We start from the raw sequence: 22,772 nt of genomic DNA on the forward strand, positions 1-22,772 counted from the left end.
AAAAAAAGGCAGCCCTACACTGATGTTTCTCTCCCTCTATTTCCGTCCCCCTTCCCCTCTCTCTAAAAATAAATAAATAAATTATTTTTAAAGTAATACATTCATTGTTTTTAAAACTATAAATAGAAACATAAAAACCAACTGAAACCCTACCACACAGAAGTAACTACTGCTAACACTGATTTATAGCCTTCAAGTCTTTAAAAATTATTATATATCATATTCAGTAATATCAATTATATCATATTACAATATTTTACCAGCTTTTTTCACTTTTTTCATGTGCATCATTTCATTTCATATCAAAAAGCATAGAACATTATTTGAAATGGATACATAGGAAAACCCCAAATTTGGCTATTTTTAGGAAAGACTGAGTTTTATGATGGAGGTGACTGAGATACAGTCTGTAAAACATAGACTCCACTAATCCTTTATAAGGCTTGTCATATGAACAAATTCACAAATGGCTACAAAATAGTACATTACATAAAATGAAAAAATATTTATTTGTAGACGAGGTCTGTATTCTGGTATTCTTATGTGATTATCTGATTATTTTTCTCAGGATAAATGATTGAAAATGAAATTTTGGGTCAAAGTTCTGATAAATAACATTAAAAATATTTTCAAAATGCAGCCCTGACTAGTGTGGCTCAGTGGGTTGGGCATTGCCCTGAGAACCAAAAGGTCGCTGGTTTGATTTTCTGTTAGGGCACATGCCCGGGTTGGGGGCCCCATCCCTGGTGGGGCGCGCAAAAAGCAACCAATCAATGTCTCTGTAGCACATTGATGTTTCTCTCCCTCTCTTTCTTCCTGCTTTCCTCTCTGTCTAAAATTACATAAAATCTTTTAAAAAATTTTAAATACAAAAGTGCTTGAACATAAATGAGAAGAAAATGAAAAAGAATTCTCCCTGCTGTCTGACTCCTGTTCTCTAGTTTTGCTGTCCAGAGACAGACAGTATTACAGGTTTCTCAAGGTCAAATGGTTTCAAAAACACATAATGCCAATTTGCCCCCCAGAAAGTTGTAGATTCACACTCTCATTGACCCTGAATGCCTTCACCAACTTTTAAATCTTCTCTCCTTGCCTCTTCACATTTTTTCCTTCTACACTGTATGCTGACTCCCAAATCTCTATCTTAGTAATCACAGCCTTGAGCTCCAGGCCAGTATTTCCAGCTGCCTGCTGGACAAGCTCCATCTGGATGTCCTACAGACACCCCAGATTTATCTGAACTGAGCTCATTGTCTTCCCTCCCAAACTTACTTTTCTTTCTGTAATTCCGATGTTCAGTGTTTGTTGGTGGTACCAGCATCCACCTAGTTGTGTAAATCAGAAATCTAGGAGTCCTTTTCATTTTTCTCCCTCTCCCCTCAAATAGGAATAATAGCTAATAGTTACTGACACCATCACCACATATTCCAAATGTTCTTGGCGATACTCTCATAATTAGTCGCATTCCATTCCAAATAGATCTTCCATGTTGCCTGCAAAATAATGCTTGTAAGACATAACTCTGATCGTGTCTTTTCCCCGTGGAGACACTTCAGTGGCTCCCTATCGCCTACATCATAAAGCCTGAGATACTTTCCTTAATATAGAAGGATCACCCTCATCTGCCCACCCCCAGCTAGCCTACATCTCTAAGAACTTCCATTACACCCTCTGAATTGACAGTGATTGCTTAAAAATATCATGTTGTAGCTTATTGGGATGACTCTGCAGGTTACTCCCTCTGTAGAAAATTACCTTTCTCTATTTCCACTCCTATTTTTCCTTTATATGTTTTCATGTCTGTGAAACTCAGATATTTCCTCCTCCAGAAACATTCCCTAATTCCTCCAATTATTCATGTCCTAAGCGCTGCTTTGAACATTTGCTTATTTTGTATCTGTCACATTATCTTAGTTTTATTTACTTGTCTCACTTTCTAGAATGTTAACTCTTTTAGGGCAGTGAGTCTCTTATTAAATTCTAGGTCTTTAGCGTTTAGCAGGGTGCCTGGCACATAAGTAGTTGCTCAGTAGATATTGGCTAAACTCAATTCAATAACTTAATTGTGAAATTATAGGGCCTTGTACTCTGTTGAAAGAATTTCAGCCATTAGTGATATAGGAACTTTTTTTATGAGCAGAAGGAAGGTGCAAGGAGGGAAAAAGGAAGACGTAAAGTCACCCCCCTTAATCGGGGGCACTAGTTCTTCCTGTGCGCTACGTGTAAATTAGTCATAAATATTTGTTTCTATAGATATTCTCATGTAGACATGTATTCTATCGCCATTATGGGCTGCAAGCAACCTCAGAGTAGTGCCAAGTAAGGAGTTTTGCAGAGCAGAGAATGGAAGGTACGAAATAAGTGCCCTCAATTTGCCAAGAAACCTATCTGAGTACAGCTTGGCTTCGCTTTTATGTGGCAGCAAGCGGAGGATGAAGATATGCCCAAATATTCCTGAAAAGTGAGTATGAGAAATCATCTTTGTTTACTCCATCCATTCTCACTGCTTCCCTGGCACCATAGGTAGTTCTCACTGCGAGCTCAACTGCTGCGCGGGGCAGGTATTGAAACTGTCTGTGGCACGAGTGGCGGGGCTGCATTCTAGATTGTCAATACTATTGTTGGGACCGCACCCTCTGGAAGCCACGCTTCTATTTTCGCGCAAAACCCTGACTTATTCAGGTCACGGGGCTTCGGCCTATCACTGTAGAACCCTAGCGTGCAGGGCAGTGCCAACTGCTGATTGATACACGCATGGTCTAAGGCGATCTCTTACGTTGAGGAGCACCGATTGGAGGACCCGCCGGTAGTGCTTCCCAGGATACTGGGTGGCGCGTTCCGGGGATGCAGGCTCCCGGGCGGCCACAAATACCGCCCGGAAGCCTGAATAAGGCCTCCTGGGTACAGTACTCTCAGCTGCCAGCTAGGCCGCTATTCAGAGTGCTGGGCCCGGGGCCGAAGGCCTTGCGTGCACGTGCTTGCGTGCGTCGGGCGTGGGCGCGCGTGCGCGGCGCCGCAGTCTGTGGGTTGGCTGGTGATTTTGCAAGCGGGAGGGGCCGTGCGCGCTCCTGCCTCCGGCCTGTGTCCCCCACCCCCCCTTCCCTGGTCCCGGTCGCTCCTTCGGGAAGATGTCGGACACTGCCGTAGCTGATACTCGGCGCCTTAACTCGAAGCCGCAGGACCTGACCGACGCTTACGGGCCGCCAAGTAACTTCCTGGAAATCGACATCTTTAATCCACAGACGGTGGGCGTGGGCCGCGCGCGCTTCACCACCTATGAGGTTCGCATGCGGGTGAGTCACGGGGTGAGGAAGACAGCTGAGGGGAGGACCGGGCAGCTGGGCGGGGAGGGCGAGGAGGGCGGGGGGAGGCTGCCGCGGGGGCGCCTAGCGGTGGAGAAGGCGCTTGAAAGCCACAATTGGGGGTCCCGGGATGAATAGGTTTGGAGAGAGGTCTGCAGACTCTGTTGTGGTCCAAGGATTCCGAAAACTCCTCTGAGGGGGACATCAGACCAGCTTGAGGGAAAACAAGTACCCATGAGCAAGAAGTGAAGCATGGTTAGATAGGGTGGGGAGGATGGAGAAGCTTCAAGTGAGCAGTTCAAGGAAATAGGAATCGTGACTGTAGCAACAGAGGAAGGAAGGAAGCATGGAAGAGGGCTGGGGGATGGAAAGCCAAGGCGAGATATCGCTGGGACCCCTCACTAAATTAGGTTGTGGGAAGTCAGCCTGAAGAGGGAGGTCAGGAAGGCCCCGCTTGGTACTAATGAGGTCTCCCTGGGATGATGGAGTTAAAGCAAAGCCTGGATTAAAAGGAAGATGAGATTCCAGGATAAGAAGACAGTAGGCTTGGTGGAGAAGAAATAATAAAGGGAGTCTCCTTGAGGCTGAGTGCTTTCTCCACTTATGGAGAATTTGCATCTGAAGGAGAGAGTGTTTTCTCCTTAAGTTTTCTCAGAGGCATGCTGTGTCTCAGTGAAACCGGGCCTTGCACTGGGATTGGTGGATTGTCAGTTGCTGCTCTCATGCTATTCTTATCCAGCAGATTTGAAGTATCCAGAATGTTTATTTCAATGTCTGTAGGCTCTCATTTGCATATTCTGTATATGAGTGTCCATTTGCCCTTTCTCTCCTAGATTAACCTTTGGAATCAGACCCTGGTCTGTAGTTTCGTTAATGTCTGGCATTTCAGGACTGCCCCAGGAGTGGAATGCCTTCTTCCCCTGTACACTACAGAGAACTTTACTCTCTAGCTTTTAGGCCACAATGCAAGGATGGAATGTGCAGGTAGAGTACATGGTTTGCAGCTTCTTTGCCAGTTGAAGTGGTTACAGGCAAAAAAAGTGTGAGGGTGATTGTCTAATTCTCCTTATGTTTTTTTCTCAGACTAGAGGGCCAGACTATTCACTGTGGACAGCATGCTGCTCAAACAGCATTTGAAGACCTAAAAGAGTGTGTGTGCTTCCATTTTTGAATGAATAAATTGAATGAACGCACGTGCTCTCCTACTGGGCATTGAAATCTAATTGAGAAATGATAGTCTCCAAATTCCAAGTTTGGCAAAGTGCAGACTGAAGAAAGGGAAGCAAATAGCAAAAAAATGAGAACACTCACCTATATAAGAACTATTTGAAATCATCTTCTGGGGAAAGAATGGAAGTTAGATCCCTCAATATGGGATAAAAGCTAGGAAGCCTGGCCATCACTTGTTCAGTGTAAGGACTCCGCTGAGGAGTTTGGAGACATTGTCTTGATGCATTGCCCAAGAACCTTAGGAAGTATGAATGCAATAACTCTCTGCTTCAGGCATTTTGTTAACAACAGGGACTGTTTGTCTAGTGCCTACTGCATATCAGGCACTGAATTAGGTTTTAGTTTCCAGATCTTTACAAAAACTCCATTTTACAGCTAAGAAACCGAGGAGGAATGCAATTTTAAGTAACTTACCCAAGTACACAAAGCTAATAAGTAGCGGGGCAGGGATTTGAACCTAGGTCTCTCTGACTCCAAAACCCATCATACTCTCTCCTTTACACGGTAGTCTCTGGCAATGCTTACTTTAGTGTGCAAAGTATTTCTACCCATTAATCTCTTCATCAGTCCTTTGCGCGGTTGTTTAGTGATGATAGGGTTGGTGGCAGTTCCTAGTTCTGTGGGGTTAGTTTGTATTGTTTATGTCAATGTATAAGCTACATAGGCTTTTAACATTTTTGTTCAACTCTGTGTTGGGGAGAAATTGGCAAAAATCATTTGGTTTTAAATTACTATTTTAAGTGATTGATCATAGTAGGCGTTATAGGGAGCATGCGATTCAGAGAGTGGGCTTTGGGAGTTAGGCATTGTGAAAGGTAGAAGCAGATTGCACTGGCTTTTTCCCTTTGCGTACTAGCTAAATATTTCTGAAGCTGCCCTCTTGCATTTTGCTCATGAAAGAATTCTTTCCCTCCCTCCCATCTCCCCAGAATATGAGGAGTCTGGAGAGGTGCCCTGGTGACTTGACATGTGTATGGAAATTTTCAAGTGTCAGTGGTCCTGTGGACTCAAACTTTGCTTCTTCTCTCCTTTCCATTGACTTCGTGGTTATCAGATCCGAAGGACTCTATATTTTACACTGTGCAATCCTGTCTTTCTCATGTGGTTTGTAGGTTGGAGCTGGGAGGCTATCCTAGGACACAGCCCTTTCCTTAGATGACTAGGTGCTAAGATGAAAGGCCATTATTGTCACCACCCTGTGGAAGTAGGGAAAGAATAGCATTTTCGTAAGTCAAAGGAAGAAGTTTACAAAATGGCAGTGGGTGGTTTCATTGTGTTGTGGAAGAATCTACTCAGCATTTTTTTCTTTCCTTTGGTCCTTCTGTTGGCTTTTGTAAAAACCCACTAGTTAAGGTTCTACTTTTAAGGAGCACAGTATTTGTAATGAACTGTGGTAGAAACCTAGAATCACATGATACTGAAGGGCTGTTTTTCTTGTAGGATATACTCTCCCCCCAGTTTTATTGAGATATAATTGACATATAACATTGTATGAACTTAAGGTTTATAATGTGATGATTTGATACACATATATCTCTTGCAGGATTCTGAGAATGTTTTCTATAATGGGTTATCTTGAAGAGTTAATACATGCACATGGTACAAGATTCAAAAGGTATAAGAAAGGTACCCTGTAAAAATTGTCTCCTTATCTCTGCTCTCCAGAGGTTCCTCTTTCTGAAGAGACTATGGTTTCCAGTTTCTTATTTAGTCTTCTAAAGGACGGTTTAGATAATAAAATATTACTTTACATATATCTCACGCCACTTTAAGTCATTGACCTTCCTTGGACCTTGATCCTGGATAGACTTGTAACTAATATAAGTCAACTCGTTATTTGGCTTTTGATGACCTATGATACCTAAACCTGGATCCTGATAAAATAATTTCCAGACTTGAGAACTACAAAGCATGATATAGTGAGGACTGTGTGAAGCCCTAGCATAGCTTCAAGATGCTTAATTCCTGATGTGAGGCAACTGTGGAGAAAGGAGAGAAACTGGTTCCTTTTATTTCCATCTGCTGATCTGAATTGGCTGCTGGGAAATATAGTCACTATTAATACATGTGTTTGGCCATTTCTGTTTAGAACATGTAGGCAAGAGTGAGGATCAGGGCTTTTTGTTTGTTGGGGATTCATGTTGCCCTAGAGTGTTAGGAAAATTCTCAATGATTAAGATGTGGGAATAAGCTGATTTATATCAGGGAGCAAGCCGAGTTAGGCCAACCGAGTATAATTGCTCTTTCTGCTGCACTTTTTAGATTAGGAAAGGGTAAACAGACATATAGGACCTCTATGAATCAATTGAATATTGATCGAGTAAATTGCATAGTCTGTATTGAAGGGGTTGCAGAAGTAGTCCTGGCTCCCGATTTCAATGAAATTACAGTTAGGTAGCAAGGTGATCATGATGCATAAAACAAGCCTATCAGGCAGTGCCGCAGTATGATTGTCATAAGAGTTCAGAGGAGAGGCAGGCCAATAAATTCACCTGGTATTGTCAGGAAAGACTTCCCCGATGAAGTGGGACTTGAGCTGAGAGTTGTAGAATGGAGAGGACTTAGGCATGAAAAGCAAAGGAAGGCGTACCTCGGAAGTGCTTATCTCACAGTCCTTATAGGGAACTTAAATTCACTTTTCTTTTTTTTTTAATATTATTTTATTTAGTTACTTTTCAAGTACATTTTTTTTAATCTATTTCTCCCATCCCACCGTACCCCCCCGCCCGGTCTCCCCCCTCCCTCCCATTCTTAAATTCACTTTTCAGTGGAAAATGTAATACATGCATGTGATAAATTCAAATTGTACAGTGAAAAATGTGACCCACCTATTCCAGTTGTCTAATTTTATTCTCCAAAGTCACTCACTATCTTTTCATAAATAGTATATTCGTAAATATAAATATATACACATATACAAATCCCTTTTATGTTTTATTAAATGTATTGGTGTGACATTGATTAATAAGATCATATAGGTTTCAGGCATACATTTTGTGATACTAGATCTGCATATCACTTTGTGTACCCACCACCAAGCTCAATTTGTCTTCTGTCACCATATATTAGGCCCCTTTACCCTTTACTACCCCCACCCCTTTTCATCTGGTAACCACCATACTGTTGTCTGTCTGAGTTTCAGTTTTATATCCCACATATGAGTAAAATCATATATGGTTCTTAGTGTTTTCTGACTGGCTGACTTGACTTAGCATGATAATTTCAAGGCCCCTCAATGCTGTTGCACATAGCAGTATTTCATCTTTTTTTTGGTATTAAACCATAAATTTAGTAAGTGTTATCGAGCCCAATAATATACTAGAATACAACAGGGTACAAAATAAAGACCTTGTGAAGCTTTATAAAAACAGTGGTAAAGGTTATGGAGATAAAGAATGTGGCCCTAAAAGGAAACTGGAAATTGAAGGCAGTGGGTCATCCATTCATTAACCGAGTGTCAGAGCCTGCATGCCTCACGCAGTCAACGTTCTTGAGGACACAGTGGTGAAAATAAAACGCCCTGTTTGTGCCTCAGGGGAATTAGACAGCAGCTCAAAGGACAGACAATTAAACGAGAAACTCAAAGTGTTAGTCACCAGTAAGCCTAATTTTAAGCTCAGAACTCATGGTTATGATAGTTAAGTTACAGGAAAAAGTGCCTAGCACAGAGCAGGCACTCACAAAATGCTTGTTGTTTTTAATAAACTAAACAACTTCACTCGTGTGTAGAGAGGACCGACTTACACACAATAGTAAATTGTAATGATTTGAAAAGCAAACAAGGTTAACACAGAAGTCTTGATGAATCATATAACTTTGAGTTAAGTACAAGGTCCTTGTCCCCCGTCTCCATGGGCTCCTCTTTGTCTACTCCAGACAAAGTTTTCTCTGCTAATCACTGTCTAGGAAAGCTCATTAAAAGATTTAACCGATCAGACTAAATGTTTCTTTTCTTAATTCATCTCATTACCCTTCTGACACTCCAGTACTGGCCTACACACTTGACTTTCATAGCTTCCATTAATGCAAATAGGATCTCATCAAGGTCTAAAGATCCCTAGGAGAGCTGAGATTGAATATCTTCATCTGAATGCATAAAATAGCAGCTGCTCCTAGGATATTTCCCTTGTTTACAGTGTTTCCTTCAGTCAGAGGTGAGCTCGTCCACGCCGTGAAAAATGAATGAACACATTTCAGATTCATTCTGAATCTGACTGTGCCTGGATGAAGCTCAGTATTTCATCTTTTCTTATGGCTGAGTAGTATTCCATTGCATATTTGTACCACATCTTCTTTACGCAGTCATCTGCTGAAGGATGCTTTGTTTTTTTCCATGTCTTGGCCACCATGAATAATGCTGCAATGAACATAGAGATGCATGTATCTTTGTGAATAAATGTTTTCCATTGAGTTTTTCAGGTAAATATTCAGAAGAAGGATAACTGGGTTATGTGGTAACTATATTCTTAGTGTTTTTGAGGACCTGCCATACTGTTTCCATAGTGGCTAGACCAGATTACTTTCCCACCAGCAGTGAATGAGAGTTTCTTTCTCCACAACCTCTCCCAACATTTGTTATTGTCTGGGTTGTTGATAGTAGCCATTCTAACGGGTATGAAGTGGTAGCTCATTGCAGTTTTGATTTTCATTTCCCTAATAGCTAGTGAACTGAGCATCTTTTCATATATCTGTTGGACATTTATATGTCTTCTTGAGAGTAATGTCTGTTTGGGTCCTCTGCCCATTTTTTAAATTGGATTGTGTGTTTGGTGTTGAATTATATGAGTTCTTCATATATTTTGCATGTTAACCCCTTGTCAGCGGGGTTGGTTGTAAATATCATCTCCCATTAGGTTGGTTGTCTTTTTGTTTTATTGATGTTTCTTTTTGCTCTGCAGAAGCTTTTTAGTTTAATATTGTCCCATTTATTTATTTTTGCCTTTACTTCCCTTGCCTTTATGGTCAAATTCATAAAATCTTCTCTAAGACCAAGGTTTTTGAGTTTAATACCTATGTTTTCTTCTATGTAATTTATTGTTTCAGATCTTACATTTAGGTCTTTGACCCATTTTGATTAATTTTTATACAGATCCCTTTAAAAATACAAGTAGAGGCAACCTATATATACTGTTCTGTATCTTGATTATAATGCTTAATATCTTTTCATACTGGCATAGTCTTTTGCATTCTTTTCATAGTTATATAGTATTCCAGTGTATAGGCGTACTATGTTTATTTACCCAATTACCTATTAATGGACACATATTATTACAAATAGTAAAATGCAGTGAAAACCCTTGTACATACATATTTGCATGTAACTTCAAGTCTACTTGTAGGAAATATTCTAAACAGCAAGGGACTTCTAATCATTCACTGTGACAAGGCCAGATGTGGTAAGGTTTGGCATTCATGTGGTGATGTTTTGAAAGGGTTACAGGACCATGGTCCATAGGAGCTCGCTCTTCCCTGGGACCTTGTGGTTCTGACAGGCGGCCACCATAGGCTGAACATTACTTACCATCTCTCTTCTCTCGTTCTGCCCTGTAGACAAACCTACCTATCTTCAAGCTGAAGGAGTCCTGTGTACGGCGGCGCTACAGTGACTTCGAGTGGCTAAAAAATGAGCTGGAGCGAGATAGTAAGGTATGGGCCCTGTTCCCTGTGTGGCACCGTTGAAGGGCAAGATCTGCATAGGCTGAGAGGGCATAAGATCAGAGACTGAAATTTTGAAGGCAGCGGAGAGGGTGAACACACCCTGTCTACCAAATACCAATATATTGGATCTGGGCAATAACCTCTGAAACTTGAGAGTGGTAAGTTTAGGAGAGATTCTAAAGAGAAAGTATTACTTCACTTAATGGCTAGTAAAGTCACATAACTTAACTCCTATACATGCTAAAAATGGAAAGTATAGTGTCAGGAAAGGCCTCGCTAGATTCATGGATGGTAGTGGATTGTTAAAGTGAGGAATATTTGAAGTTTATTTCCTTTCTTCAGAGATGGTAAACCTGCCCTCCCACTAAAACAGTTGGATTAATTTTTGACCTGAGCCATCCTGGCTGTTCTTGTGGTCTGCTCTTGCAAGTTGTTGGCTGTGGGGTACGATGGACCCTATGCCTTAGGAAACGAGGAATAATTCAGTGCTTTACCACCCCATTCCCTCTCTGAGTTCTCCCATGTGGCTGATATTTTGCGTCTGCCTGCAGATTGTAGTACCACCGCTGCCTGGGAAAGCCTTGAAGCGGCAGCTCCCTTTTCGAGGAGATGAAGGGATCTTTGAGGAGTCCTTCATTGAAGAAAGGAGGCAGGGCCTAGAACAGTTTATTAACAAGTAAGCCAAGTTCCTGGGGGCTCCTCTGTCTGCTTTTCCATCTTGGTCTTTCCGTGTGCTTCTTCCGTCTCCACTTTTGTAATGGGTAATACAATGTGCTGCCTATTGCGTGGTGGGCCAACTGGATAGCAAGGCTCTGTTCCTTGGAGCAGAATTCTGATCCCGTTCCTCAGGACCTGAGAAAGTACTGCATGGTGCATGTATCTAGGGATTTTTCCCTCCCTTACCCTCCAACCCTCTTCCCTTCTACAATATTAGGGTTGAAGTGGTGTCTCGCTGCTGTATCCCGCTTGCTAGAACCTCAGGGCTGACCTTCTCCTTTCTTCCTTATCCATACTCCCATAACCTCTGCAAGTTTTCTCTGATCTCAAATACTACCAATAACCATCTTGATCTCTTTGCAGAATTGCAGGGCACCCACTGGCCCAGAATGAACGCTGCCTACATATGTTCCTGCAGGAGGAAGCAATTGATAGGAACTACGTCCCCGGGAAGGTGCGCCAGTAGGAGCCCCTCTCACCACTTGCCCTCTACTTTCCTGCTGAAATGACATTGGTTTTTACACTAAGCCTCTCTCTCTTTCTTTGATCTGAAGTTGGCTGCCCATCCCCTGGCCTGATAGACTGTCTGGCATTGTGTTCCTTGGTACCTGACTACACCGTGGGCACTCTGCTAAGAACCTCTTCTCTGAGGAGAGGTGGGAAACCACAGGCAGATGCCCTTTGCTTGGGGTTGGGAGTGGGTGGGGGGATTGGACTGGAAGGCAATTTCTCGGGCATTTACGCATGCCAGAAGGCTAACGTTGGGGGCAGGGGTCTTGTGCTGCTGAAGCACTTGGCTGCATACTGATGCTGCAAGTCCAGGGGATTTTTCGTACTCTTAGGTTTAACCAGGAACGCTGAGCGGGGGGAAAAACCCTGCCTCTCCTACCTGCATGATTTTTTTCCTTTTTGGGAAGGTGGTAGAGACCCAAAAGCTGTCCTCGTTTTCTCTAGGCCTGCTCCCAGTTTTTTCCAACAATTTCTTGTGTTACTTTCTCTCCCTCTTGTTGCTTTCCATGGCAGCAATCCTCCTAGAGTCTAAGCAGTTTGTTGTGGGGTGCAAGGTGTGTGGGTTTTCTGGGCCTGTCATCATGGCTGCTTCAGAGTCAACAGAAAGCCATAGGGCAGCAGGGGAGCTCCTGTTGCCGAGCCCCTTTCCTTTGTAGCTGCCTGTTCTTGCTCACCAGCAGGTGAGTCAGTATGGGCCAACAGTCCTCCCTTCCCTGCTACTTTATGGATGAGCTTTGTAGGTTGGCTGGGTGGCTTGAGGGGTGAGGGCAACTCACTGCTGCCACGAAACTCCCTGAAGGTGGGAGTGGATCATTTCCTAGGTATATCTGGGTGGCAGGGAAGAGCATCACCACTGTCTTCCATCCTCCCTTCCCCCATCCCATTTAGTGCTACCCCAGGGCAGAAGCACATGAACAAACCACATACTTTCTGACTTCTCTCAAGCATTTTGAGCTGTTGAATAGGGCTCACGGGCAAGAGCTGTTTCTGCCCTCCGCTTGGTCACAGGGTTATTGAACTGCCTGAACTTGTTTCCCGTGGAACTCCAATGTTCTCCCCAGAAGTTGAGTTAGGGATAACAGCTGGGTATGAGTTTCCCAAAAGTTAAAGTCTAAAGCAGCTTCTTCAGACCGGCAAGTTTCCTGGGCTTCTGTCTGGGAGGTAGTGGTTTGCTGGGGCCTGATATCTATCCCAAGGGGTAGGATGGGAGCAGGTTACCTCTGGTGTCAGGGCAAAAGTGGAAGCTCTCTGCTTAGATGTCCTATCATGGAGGGATTGGGGTTCTCTGTACAAGGTCTTGGGGAAAAGGATTACTGATTCAGACAAGATTCGGAGTAGATAGATGAGGAGGGGATTTTGACCTGGGATTTGGAGCCCATGTAAATGTTGAAGTTCCCTGTAACAGAACGGCTCTCCAGCTGCTGAGCCTGTGCAGCCCCAAGAGAGAGGCTCTGCTCCCTTTCCCACTTCTCCAGTGTTGGTGTTGTTGCTGCCTTTTTGATTTGTACCCTCTGTTACTGGTTTTTTTTTTAAAGATTACTTCTTTCATTGTGCACAAGTGCTGAGAGCCTGAGGCCCCATTTTTGCTGTGTATATATCCTGATTCGGGGCTTTTATTCAGCGACTGTTCATTCTTCTGTCAGACAATGTCATATTCAACTCTGTTCATATTAAACCACTGTGAAGCAAGCCTCCGTTGTCCAGTTTTTTTTTTATTGTCTAGGATATTCTGGATATTGTGTAGCAATCATGCAACATGGTCAATTTCCTGGGGTGATAAGTTTTGTATACATTTTTATTTTTAAAAATATTTTATAGAGAGAGGGGAAGGGAAGGAGAAAGGGGGAAAGAAACCTCAGTGTGCAAGAGATAACCTCAATTAGTTACCTCTCACATGCCCCGCCAAGTGGGGACTTGGCCCACAACCCAGGCATATGCCTTGACTGGGAATTGAACTGGAGACCTTTTGGTTTGCAGGCTGGTGCTCAATCCGCTGAACCACACCAGCCAGGGCACATTTACATGTTTAAAAAGTGGAATTCTAGCTGCCTGTAGTGATAATTATTCATTCTTGCAACTTGGAGTTGACTTTGTCACAGAGGTAATGAATGCATCTGTTTGCAGGAAGTAGCCATAGGGCCCAGTACCTGTGGTTTGTGCCCCATTTAGCAGATTGGTTTTTAAGCTTGTGGGTTTGTGCTAATTTGGGCAGAGTATATTTAGTATGTGTATGTATATCTGTATATGTGTGTTCATGTGCTATAGGTTACATAAACACGTGTGCATTTGTTTTATCCTCTAAGACACCCCCACACACCACCTACAAACACTATTTCTTTTATAGGCTTAGGCTTTTAACCTCAATTGGATTTTTAAAAAATATTTTATTTATTTATTTTTAGAGAGGGGAAGGGAGGGAGGAAGAGAGGGAGAGAAATATCCACATGTGGTTGCCTCTCATGCATCCCCTACCAGGGACCTGGCCCACAACCCAGGCATGTGCCCTGACTGCGATCCTTTGGTTCACAGGCTGGCACTGAATGCACAGAGCCACACCAGCCAGGGTTCAATTGCATTTTTTCTTTCAAATAGATTTTATGCAGGCAGAAAGGTGAGTGAACTCTGAGGACTGTTGATGGGTGAATATTTTCATCTGACCAATGTGTTCTGACATGGATTCCTACACAAAGTGGGTTTTGGGAAAAGGTTTGGAATGCTAGGAGGTAGCAGTCTTGTCATTTGGGAAGTCACAGCTAGTTGAGAATGGAAAGAAGGTATAGAAAGTGATGTGGTCAACATGTTATGAATTAAGGTGACAGCGGTGTTTAGGTGAAGTAGAAGAGTGGGACAGAATTGAGGAAGAGGTTTTGGTATTTCTGGAATTAAATGCCTCTAAGATAGCTGAGGGAATAGGACAAATAGATGCTTCTGTGAGATAAGAGAAAGAAGAGTAATGAGAGAAATGCTAACTTTATGGTCAGCAGCGTTAGAGAACGAGTTAGAGAATAATTAGAAAAAGCAGCTGTAAAAGAAAATATTAACAAAATGGTGGACAGGTGACACTGATTTTACAAGTACTAATTAACAGCCTCCTCTGTGTCCAGCCTTGTGCTAAAAGCTGGGCTGGGGGTGGAATAGGGTGGTCACAGTATAAGTAAAACATGATTCCATTCTCTTTTTTCATAGACCTTATTACTTCTTATACTTTAATTCTAGAGATGTCTACACAAGGCCAGAAAATGCTAGAGACAACATAAGAGGTCTAGGCACATCCAGTTGTCTAGTCTTTTTTTTTTTTTTAATTCCACAAAACAAGAAGCCTTTACCTCAGCATTACAAAAACACTTTCCATCTTGGCGATATTTTACAACACTTAGCTTCAAGAGTTGGGAAGGAGAAAGTTGGCGACTAAAGGGAAAAAATCCTGCGAGTGTTCCTAAGAAACTGTTCCGGCTCTCCCACCCAAATAAAAGTCCAAATACCACTTAATTTCACTGCCCAACAAGAGGCCATGAGGAAAGCAGTAGGAGGAACTCGGGCAATTTCACTATGGATTATGTCAGAGACAGGACATAATGTTCAAGACAGTCCTCAGCACTGTTGGTTGCACAGATCATTTCTGTAGTTGTCTCTTCCTCTCATTTTGCCTCCGTAGCCACTTCGGTCTCCTCCATAGCTGTCACCACTCCTGTCTCCATAGCCTCCACTTCAGGCTTTATCATAGCCACCAATACCATCACTGTCTCCTCTGTATCACCCCCACTCCTTCCTCCGTCATAGCCACCTCAGTCTCCACCTCTGCCTCCATAACCCCTCTCTCCATTGTAGCCTGTTCCCTGGAAATCTCCTGAGGGACGAGAGTTTTCTGGTCTGGGCTCATTGCACTGATGGAAGGGATTCCTCTAAGCCAAGTTCCTATTTCCACATGATGCATTAGGGCAAACCCAGTCCCTATTTTGGGGGTCTCCGCCTCTCCCCTGAAAGCCTTTATGGCCTCTATATTCTCCATGGCTTTACCACCCACCTCCACTTCCACTTTATAAATTCAGGCGTTCTGGTGACAAAGGACACTTTAATGATGTTGCCATGAAGTTCTTCTTCATCAAACCACTCAATGGCTGCCTTGCCTGAAGGAGGGTCATCAAATGACACCATTGCCTCCCTGTTTGGCTTCCCTGTGTACAGATTTACCATTGGTTTTCCCATCTTGTTTGTCTTGATAAGTCCTGTCTGTTTAAGGAACCCCCTGACTTGATCTGTCGACATACCTTCCCCAAGTCCTTGCACAAAAATTGAGTTGTTAGAGCTGGTCTGGGTTTATGATCCTGACCACCAAAATTTTTGAAGCCACCACGGTCACCACCAATTGATCCTGTCATAGGACCCCTTTTATTTTAGCCTTGTCATATCCTCCATGCCCTCTACCTCCTCCCTGTGACCTGCCATATTCTTTATTATCTTCTCCAAACCTACTAACATCATGACAGTCATCTTTGTGGTGGCTGTAATTTTCCTTCTGTGAATGGTAGAATTTATGATGTTTTTTAAATTTTTAAAATTAATTTTAGAGAGAGAAACATTGATTTTATTATTCCACTTACTTATGCATTCTTGGTTGCTTCTTGTATGTGCCCTGACTGGGGATTGAACCCACAGCCTTGGTGTATTGGGAGGATGCTCTAACTAACTGAGCTACCCAGCCAGAGCCAGAACTGCTGGCTTTAAAAAAAAAATCTCACCCGAGGATATATTTATTGACTTTACAGAGACAGAAAGGGAGAGAGAGAAATCGATGTGAGAAACCCTGAGGCAGGATCAAACCCACAATCTAGGTATGTGCCTGGACTGGGGATTGAACCTACAACCCTTTTGGTGCATGGGACAAAGGTCCAACCAATTAAGCCACTCAGGCAGGGCAAACTGCTGGTTTTGATTATAGGACCTGTGCTGCTGATCATAATTTGACTGCTCATCACGTGGACCCTGATGGTGATCATAGCCTGACTTCTGGTCCTGTGAATCCTGTTCACCATAGTTTGATTGGTCATATGAAGGTACTCTTCCACTTTGGCCTCTTGATGATTCTGTGTTTTTCTGCCCGTGGTTATTATAAGATTGCTGGCCATATGCACTTTGCTTTTGATTCTTATAACCATTGCAGGACTGTGAATGACCTGATTGGTTTTGTACATAACGAATAACCTCTATAGTTCTGTCCACATGAGGAATCAGTAGTTTGCCTATAGCCAGAATAGCTTTGTGGTTCTTGTCCATAACCTTGATTGCCTTGATTTCCATAGGAAGAATAACTTTGCTGCTCACCCCCAGACTGACCATAACTTCCCAAATCTGACATGACTAATGGCCGCGGAACAGAGCTCCCACACCCTGCCTAGTACGAGGAATTGGAGAGCCAGCTGGCACAGCGGCTGAAGCTCCAGTCTTCTTTTTAACTATCAGGTCAGATAAATTCCCTTTCTTTGGAGTCAGATTGGCCATTATAGCCCGGTAATGGGAACCTGAAAGAATCCCACATCCAAGTCTTCCTGCCCTTCAAAACTGAGAAGCATACTTTATTTATTTTTAGAGAGAGGGAGAAAGGGAGAAAAACATCACTTGGCTGCCTCTCACACATGCCCAACCAGGGACCTGGTCCGCAACCCAGCATGTACCCTGACTGGGAATCAAACAGTTGACCTTTCAATTCACAGGTCTGTGCTCAATCCACTGAGCCCCACCAGCCAGGGCTCTCTATGCTTTTGAGAACAGAAAACTCATTCCTTACAAAACAGACAAAAGTGGGATAATTATTAACAACACAAAATGATTCTTTAGGTCAGAGCAGGCTTCCTTTAAATGGGTACTTCCTATGGGGGTTTTAAGTGTTTGTATATGGATCATCAACTACTTGATAAACAGAAACTGAAGGTAAAGTATTAGAAGACATCCTGCCAATTGAAGATCAGTCAGAAATTGGATAAAACAGTAATTCTTTTTTAAATAAAGATTTTATTTATTTATTTTTTTAGAGAGAGGGTAAGAGAGGGAGAAAGAGAGGGAAATATGTGTGAGAGAAAAATTGATGGGTTGCTTCAAACACAGCCCCAACCAGAGACCAGTCTGAAACCCAGGCATGTGCACCTTGACTGGGAATCCGAATGGGTCACTTTTTGCTTCACAGACCGGCACTCAATCCACTGAGCCACACGAGCCAGGGCAACAGTAGTTCTTAAGTGAAAAATAAAGTACAGTTAAGTTCACAGAAGTTTATGTAATACTTTTCGAGAAAATGGTGTATGATTATACCAATAATCTTTTTTATCCACATGTAGTCAACTTTCGATCATCTGGGCTAATGGGATAATACATTTTTCTTTTATTATGCATTTTTCTAACATTTAAACATAGGGATGTCTAGTAGTCCTAAGACTTATTTCCTAACATGTCATCAGAATGAAGACTCAAGAGAACTCTGAAAAGAAGTAGAAGGAGTAATAGGCCTGAAATACCAACCTGGGCTCTGGAGCTGGCTATGCTATTAACTGGCTCTAGCACCTTAGGCAAATTGCTTCACCACTCTGGGCCTGTTAATTATAAAATGAGGGGGTTTGACTATACAATACTCGTAGTAGATACGATTAGAAGAATATCTTAAATCTCTTCCAATCTTTGCCAAGTGGTAAACCCTGGATGTAATAACCACCAAAAAGGTAAAAGCACAGTTTTTCCCATGTGATGGAGTTTGCCATAACATAGTTTTCTCTCCAAGAAATGAATGTCTCTTCACTTAGGTTGATTAGATTTTGTTTGCCCACATCCTGTTGTACCAAGTCGTGAGTGCCCCGCTGAAACTTGGTGTTGATTTGATTTAGTTGCCCTAATTTTATTCTAGGTTCTTCTAGTTGAAATTTTTAAAGGAAATAGTCACCTCATACCAATAAGGAATTATTTTTTTTTTAAAAGATTTTGTTTATCTTTAGAGGGGAAAGGTAGGAGAGAGGGAGAGAAACATCAATGTATGGTTACCTTTCGTGCATCCCCTGCTGGGAACTGGCCTGCAGGGAACTGGCCTGCAACCCAGGCATGTGCCCTGACTGGAAATCGAACTGCAATTGTCTGGTTCCCAGGCCCGTGCTCAATCCACTGAGCTACACCAGTCAGGGCTAGGAATTATCCTTATTTACAATATATAAAGTATAACTTCATTGGTTATTCTGATTACACAAGTGCCTATTTTGTTAAAATATTTTATTGTGATAAAAATTCAAAAGTAATTCATGACAGTTGACAAAATTCAAACAGAACATAAATGTGTAATAAGTGAAAGATTTCTCCTTATTCCCTCTCCCTATTCCCATTTTCCAAGAATAACTTAATTGGGTATGTGTCTTCCCAAACCTCTTTCTATGCACAAAATATGTATATTCATATGTACATATGAATATACATATATCCACACAATATACATGTATGGATACCCACACACTTGTATATAGCTTTTTTTTTAATTTAAATATTTTATTTATTTATTTTTAGAGGGGATGGGAAGGAGAAAGAGTGGGAGAGAAGCATCAATGTGTGGTTGTCTCTCATGTGTCCCCTACTGGGGACCTGGCCTGCAACCCAGGCATGTGCCTTGACTGGGAATCGAACCAGCAACCCTTTGCTTCACAGGCTCGTGCTCAGCCCACTAAGCTACACCAGCCAGGGCTTATAGCTTTTTAACAAAAAAACAAAATGGGCTAATATATGTTCTATTTTGCAAGTTAATTTTTTTCACTTTGCAATGTATTGTGGACTTCCTCTCACATTAGTGTATGGAAATGTACCTCATTTAAAAAAAATGGCAGTATAAAATTTCTTACTTGTAGTATCACAATGTAATGATCCACTTATTGTTGGAGATTTGTCTCCATTCACTATTACAAGTACTACATATAACCTTGGTCATGTGTTTAGTGCTTATATAGGATAGATTTTTAAAGAAAGAATTGCTGGGTTAAAGGCTGCTTGCATTTTACATTTCCATAGGTACTACTAAGTTGCCTTCTTAAAGAGTTCAGTTTAGGTTCCTGCTTACAGCAAATGAGAATTTGCTTCCTCACCAAAAGTGCAGCAATTCCTATCTCCTCACAAAAAGTTTCTTTGCCAAAAGTGGCAAAATATTAAACAATGGATAATTATCCAAACTATTTGGTGAAAATGGTGTTTCTTAAATTTTAATTTGCATTTTTCTAGTATATTTAGTTGTAATAATACCTCTGTCAGGTTTTAAAAATATGTCCCCACATATTACATTTTGGTTGTTCTAGAAGCAGTTTTTATTGCTGCTAGTTGAACATTCCGACCATTCCTCACTGTAGATAAACCAACACTTAATTAAAGGCTCTGAATGTTCCTAGCCAGGGGTGTCAAACTCATTTTCAGCAGGGCCTGCATCAGCCTCTATCAGCCTGGTGGTTGCCTTCAAAGGGTGGTTGCCTACAAAGGGCCGAATGGAATTTTAGGACTGTATAGATGATGTAACTACTTCTTAACTAGGGGAAAGGAGCTCTACATTCGACCCTTTGAAGGCAACCATGAGGCTGATGTGGGCCTCGGTGAAAATGAGTTTCACACCCCTGTCCTAGGCTTCTTCCTGCCAGACTTTGTGGGGAGGGGAAATGAAGCAATTAATCTGGAGGCAAAGCAACATTATCTGAGGTGCTCTCAGGACTAATACTTTTCTCAGGTTGGCACTGAGACCAAGCCCAGAGAAGCAACAAATGCTGAACCAAAGACTCATCTGACCTCAGGGCCAACCTCCTTGGAAACTGGGGGGAATAGTACTTTGCCCTCCAGCTTGGGACTCTTTTTTGGGCATTTCTTCCAGAGCCAAACCTTAGATTCGCACCGTTGGGAAAAGGATAGGGACCTAGACCTTGCTGGTGACTGAAAGAGAAGGCCTCTGCTCTTCCAGTTGGCTGTCTACACGTCAGTCAGAAATAAGCAAGCTTTTAATTGGTCTTACGCAGTAGGAAGCACATACCCTCTTCTGATTGGCCTCTTAATCGAGGGGTGGGCCACAGTGAGACCTGCTGGTTGGCTGGAATGGGAGACCAACTGGAACCCTGTGGCGCTGCTTTCGAAAATGAAGCCTGCCTGGCAGCCCCTGGGAGACTGTGGGTTGCCTTCGAGCTCCCGCGGCTTAGTTGGTAACTGCGCTCCGGTTCTCCGCAACCTAGTTCCCGCTACCCCGCCCCCACCCTGTCTCAGATTGTCTTCACGTGTGTCATAGTGCCTCGGCCTGTAGTCTCCCAATCTGGTGTGTAGGGGGTCCCTGCCTTAGTCTGCAGGTCTCCTCCTACCACCGCCAGCCCATAGTTCTGCCTTTCACTTGGCTGCTGAGATCTCGGGTCGGGCCAGAGAGTGGGGGTCGGGGACCAGGAATGTGGAGTTTGCAGGCATCAGGGCGAAGTTCAAGAGGGTGGAAGTGGGAGAGTCTGAGCTCTGTGGTACTGAAGGCCTTTGGTATTAAGGGTCAGGAAGAGAGCAGAAAGTGACCCAAAAAGTTCTGCCATCAAGTGGCCACCATTTCAGCTAGCCATCTCCTCTATAGCCTGGTTTTACCCCTAGTGGCTCCTTCCTAGACTCATCAGCTCCTTAACTGCAGCAAACACATTGGCCCTCTCAGCCTGAACTCAGAGTGAGTCCCCCTTTCCTTCTCATATCAGTGGACTTGACCTCCTTGCTTTATTTCTACACTAGAGCATTCTCCTTGTAAGAAAAAAACTCAAAATATTACACACAGGTGGGGTTAAGGTACACTTTGGCCAATACTCACAATCCTAGTCCTCTTTTCCCCCTTCCCAAAGGTAGACACTGTCAACAGTTTGGTGGGTAAGCTTCCAGGTTTTCCTTTAAAATTATTCTTCAATTACAGTTGATATAATATATTATATTAGTTTTAGGTGTAAAACATAGTGATTAGACATTCCTATATCTTACAAAGTTAGCACCTTGATAAGTCTAGTACCCCCCTGACACCATGCATAATTATTACAATATTATTGACTATATTTGCCATGCTGTACTTTACATCCGTGTGATTGTTTTTGTAACTGGCAGTTTGCATATCTTAATCCCTTCTTTTTCATCTATTCCCCCCCAACCACCTCCCATGTGGCAACTATCACTCTGTATCTATGAGTTCGTTCCTGTTTTGTTTGTTTGTTTTGTTTTGTTTAGATTCCACATATAAGTGAAATCATATGGTATTTGTCTTTCTCTGTCTGACTCATTTCACTTCACATAGTACTCACTAGGTCCATCCATATTGTTGTAGGTGACAAGATTTCATTCTTTTTATGACTGAGTAATACTTCCTTGTATATATTACCACCTCTTTTTTTAAAAGATTTTATTTATTTATTTTTAGAAAGAGGGAAACAGAGAGAGAAAGAGGGGGAGAGAAACATGAATGTGTAAGAGAAACTTACAAGCCAATTCTTTGATTGGCTGCTTCTTGCACAGGCCCCAACCGGGGACCATTTTGAAACCCAGGCATGTGCCCTGATCGGGAATCAATCCAGTGACCTGTTGCTTTACAGGATGATGCTCAACCAACTGAGCTACACTGGTCAGGGCTACACCACCTCTTCTTTATTAATTCATCTATAGACACTTTGGTTGCTTCCATATCTTGATCATTGTAAACAGTGCTGCAATGAACATAGGGATGCATATGTCTTTTCAAATTAGTGTTTTGGGTTTCTTCAGATAAATACCCAGAAGTGGAATTGCTGAGTCTTCTGGGTCCTTCTTTGTCTCTTGTCACAGCCTTTGTTTTAAAGTCTATTTTGTCTGGTATAAGTACTGCTACCCCAGCTCCCCACCCACCCCAATTTCTATTTTCATGAAATACCTTTTTACATTCCTTTACTTTCACTCTGTGTTTGTCTTTCATTGTGAGGTAGGTCTGTTGTATGTAGCTTATGTAAGGATCTTGTTTACATATCCATTCAGCCACCCTATGTCTTTTGATTGGATCATTTAATACATTTACATTTTAAGTAATTATTGATAGAGATGCTTGCATAGTTATTGCCATTTGATTATTCATATTTTATTTTATTTTTAATATATTTTATTGATTATGCTATTACAGTTGTCCTGATTTTTTCCCCTTTGCCTTCCTCCATCCGGCACCCCCCTTCCCTCAGACAATCCCCCCACCATTGTTCATGTCCATGGGTCATGTGTATAAGTTCTTTGGCTACTCCATTTCTGTACTTTACTGTACAGCTACTTCTATACTGTACTTTACAGCCCCGTGGCTATTCTGTAATTACCTATTTCTGCTTCTTTTTTTTTTTA

The 22,772-nt window shown here is 42.4% G+C and overlaps 1 protein-coding gene and 1 pseudogene across 1 annotated transcript; one reads left to right on the forward strand and one right to left on the reverse strand.

The window, feature by feature from the left end:
- The first annotated feature begins 2,998 nt into the window (after nt 1-2,998).
- On the forward strand, nt 2,999-13,107 carry SNX12 (sorting nexin 12). Its single transcript, XM_037126714.2, has 4 exons — nt 2,999-3,293; nt 10,083-10,178; nt 10,742-10,866; nt 11,271-13,107. Exons 1-4 carry the CDS (start codon nt 3,129-3,131, stop codon nt 11,371-11,373), a joined length of 489 nt encoding a protein of 162 aa, XP_036982609.1. The 5' UTR covers nt 2,999-3,128; the 3' UTR covers nt 11,374-13,107.
- A 1,901-nt stretch (nt 13,108-15,008) lies between these two features.
- LOC119035375 (TATA-binding protein-associated factor 2N-like) lies at nt 15,009-16,773 on the reverse strand (annotated as a pseudogene).
- Between the last annotated feature and the right edge of the window lie 5,999 nt (nt 16,774-22,772).

The sequence above is a fragment of the Artibeus jamaicensis genome, unplaced genomic scaffold (genome assembly GCF_021234435.1).
Source record: "Artibeus jamaicensis isolate MK-2021 breed Jamaican fruit bat unplaced genomic scaffold, CSHL_Jam_final scaffold_2375, whole genome shotgun sequence".
Lineage (NCBI taxonomy): Eukaryota > Metazoa > Chordata > Mammalia > Chiroptera > Phyllostomidae > Artibeus > Artibeus jamaicensis.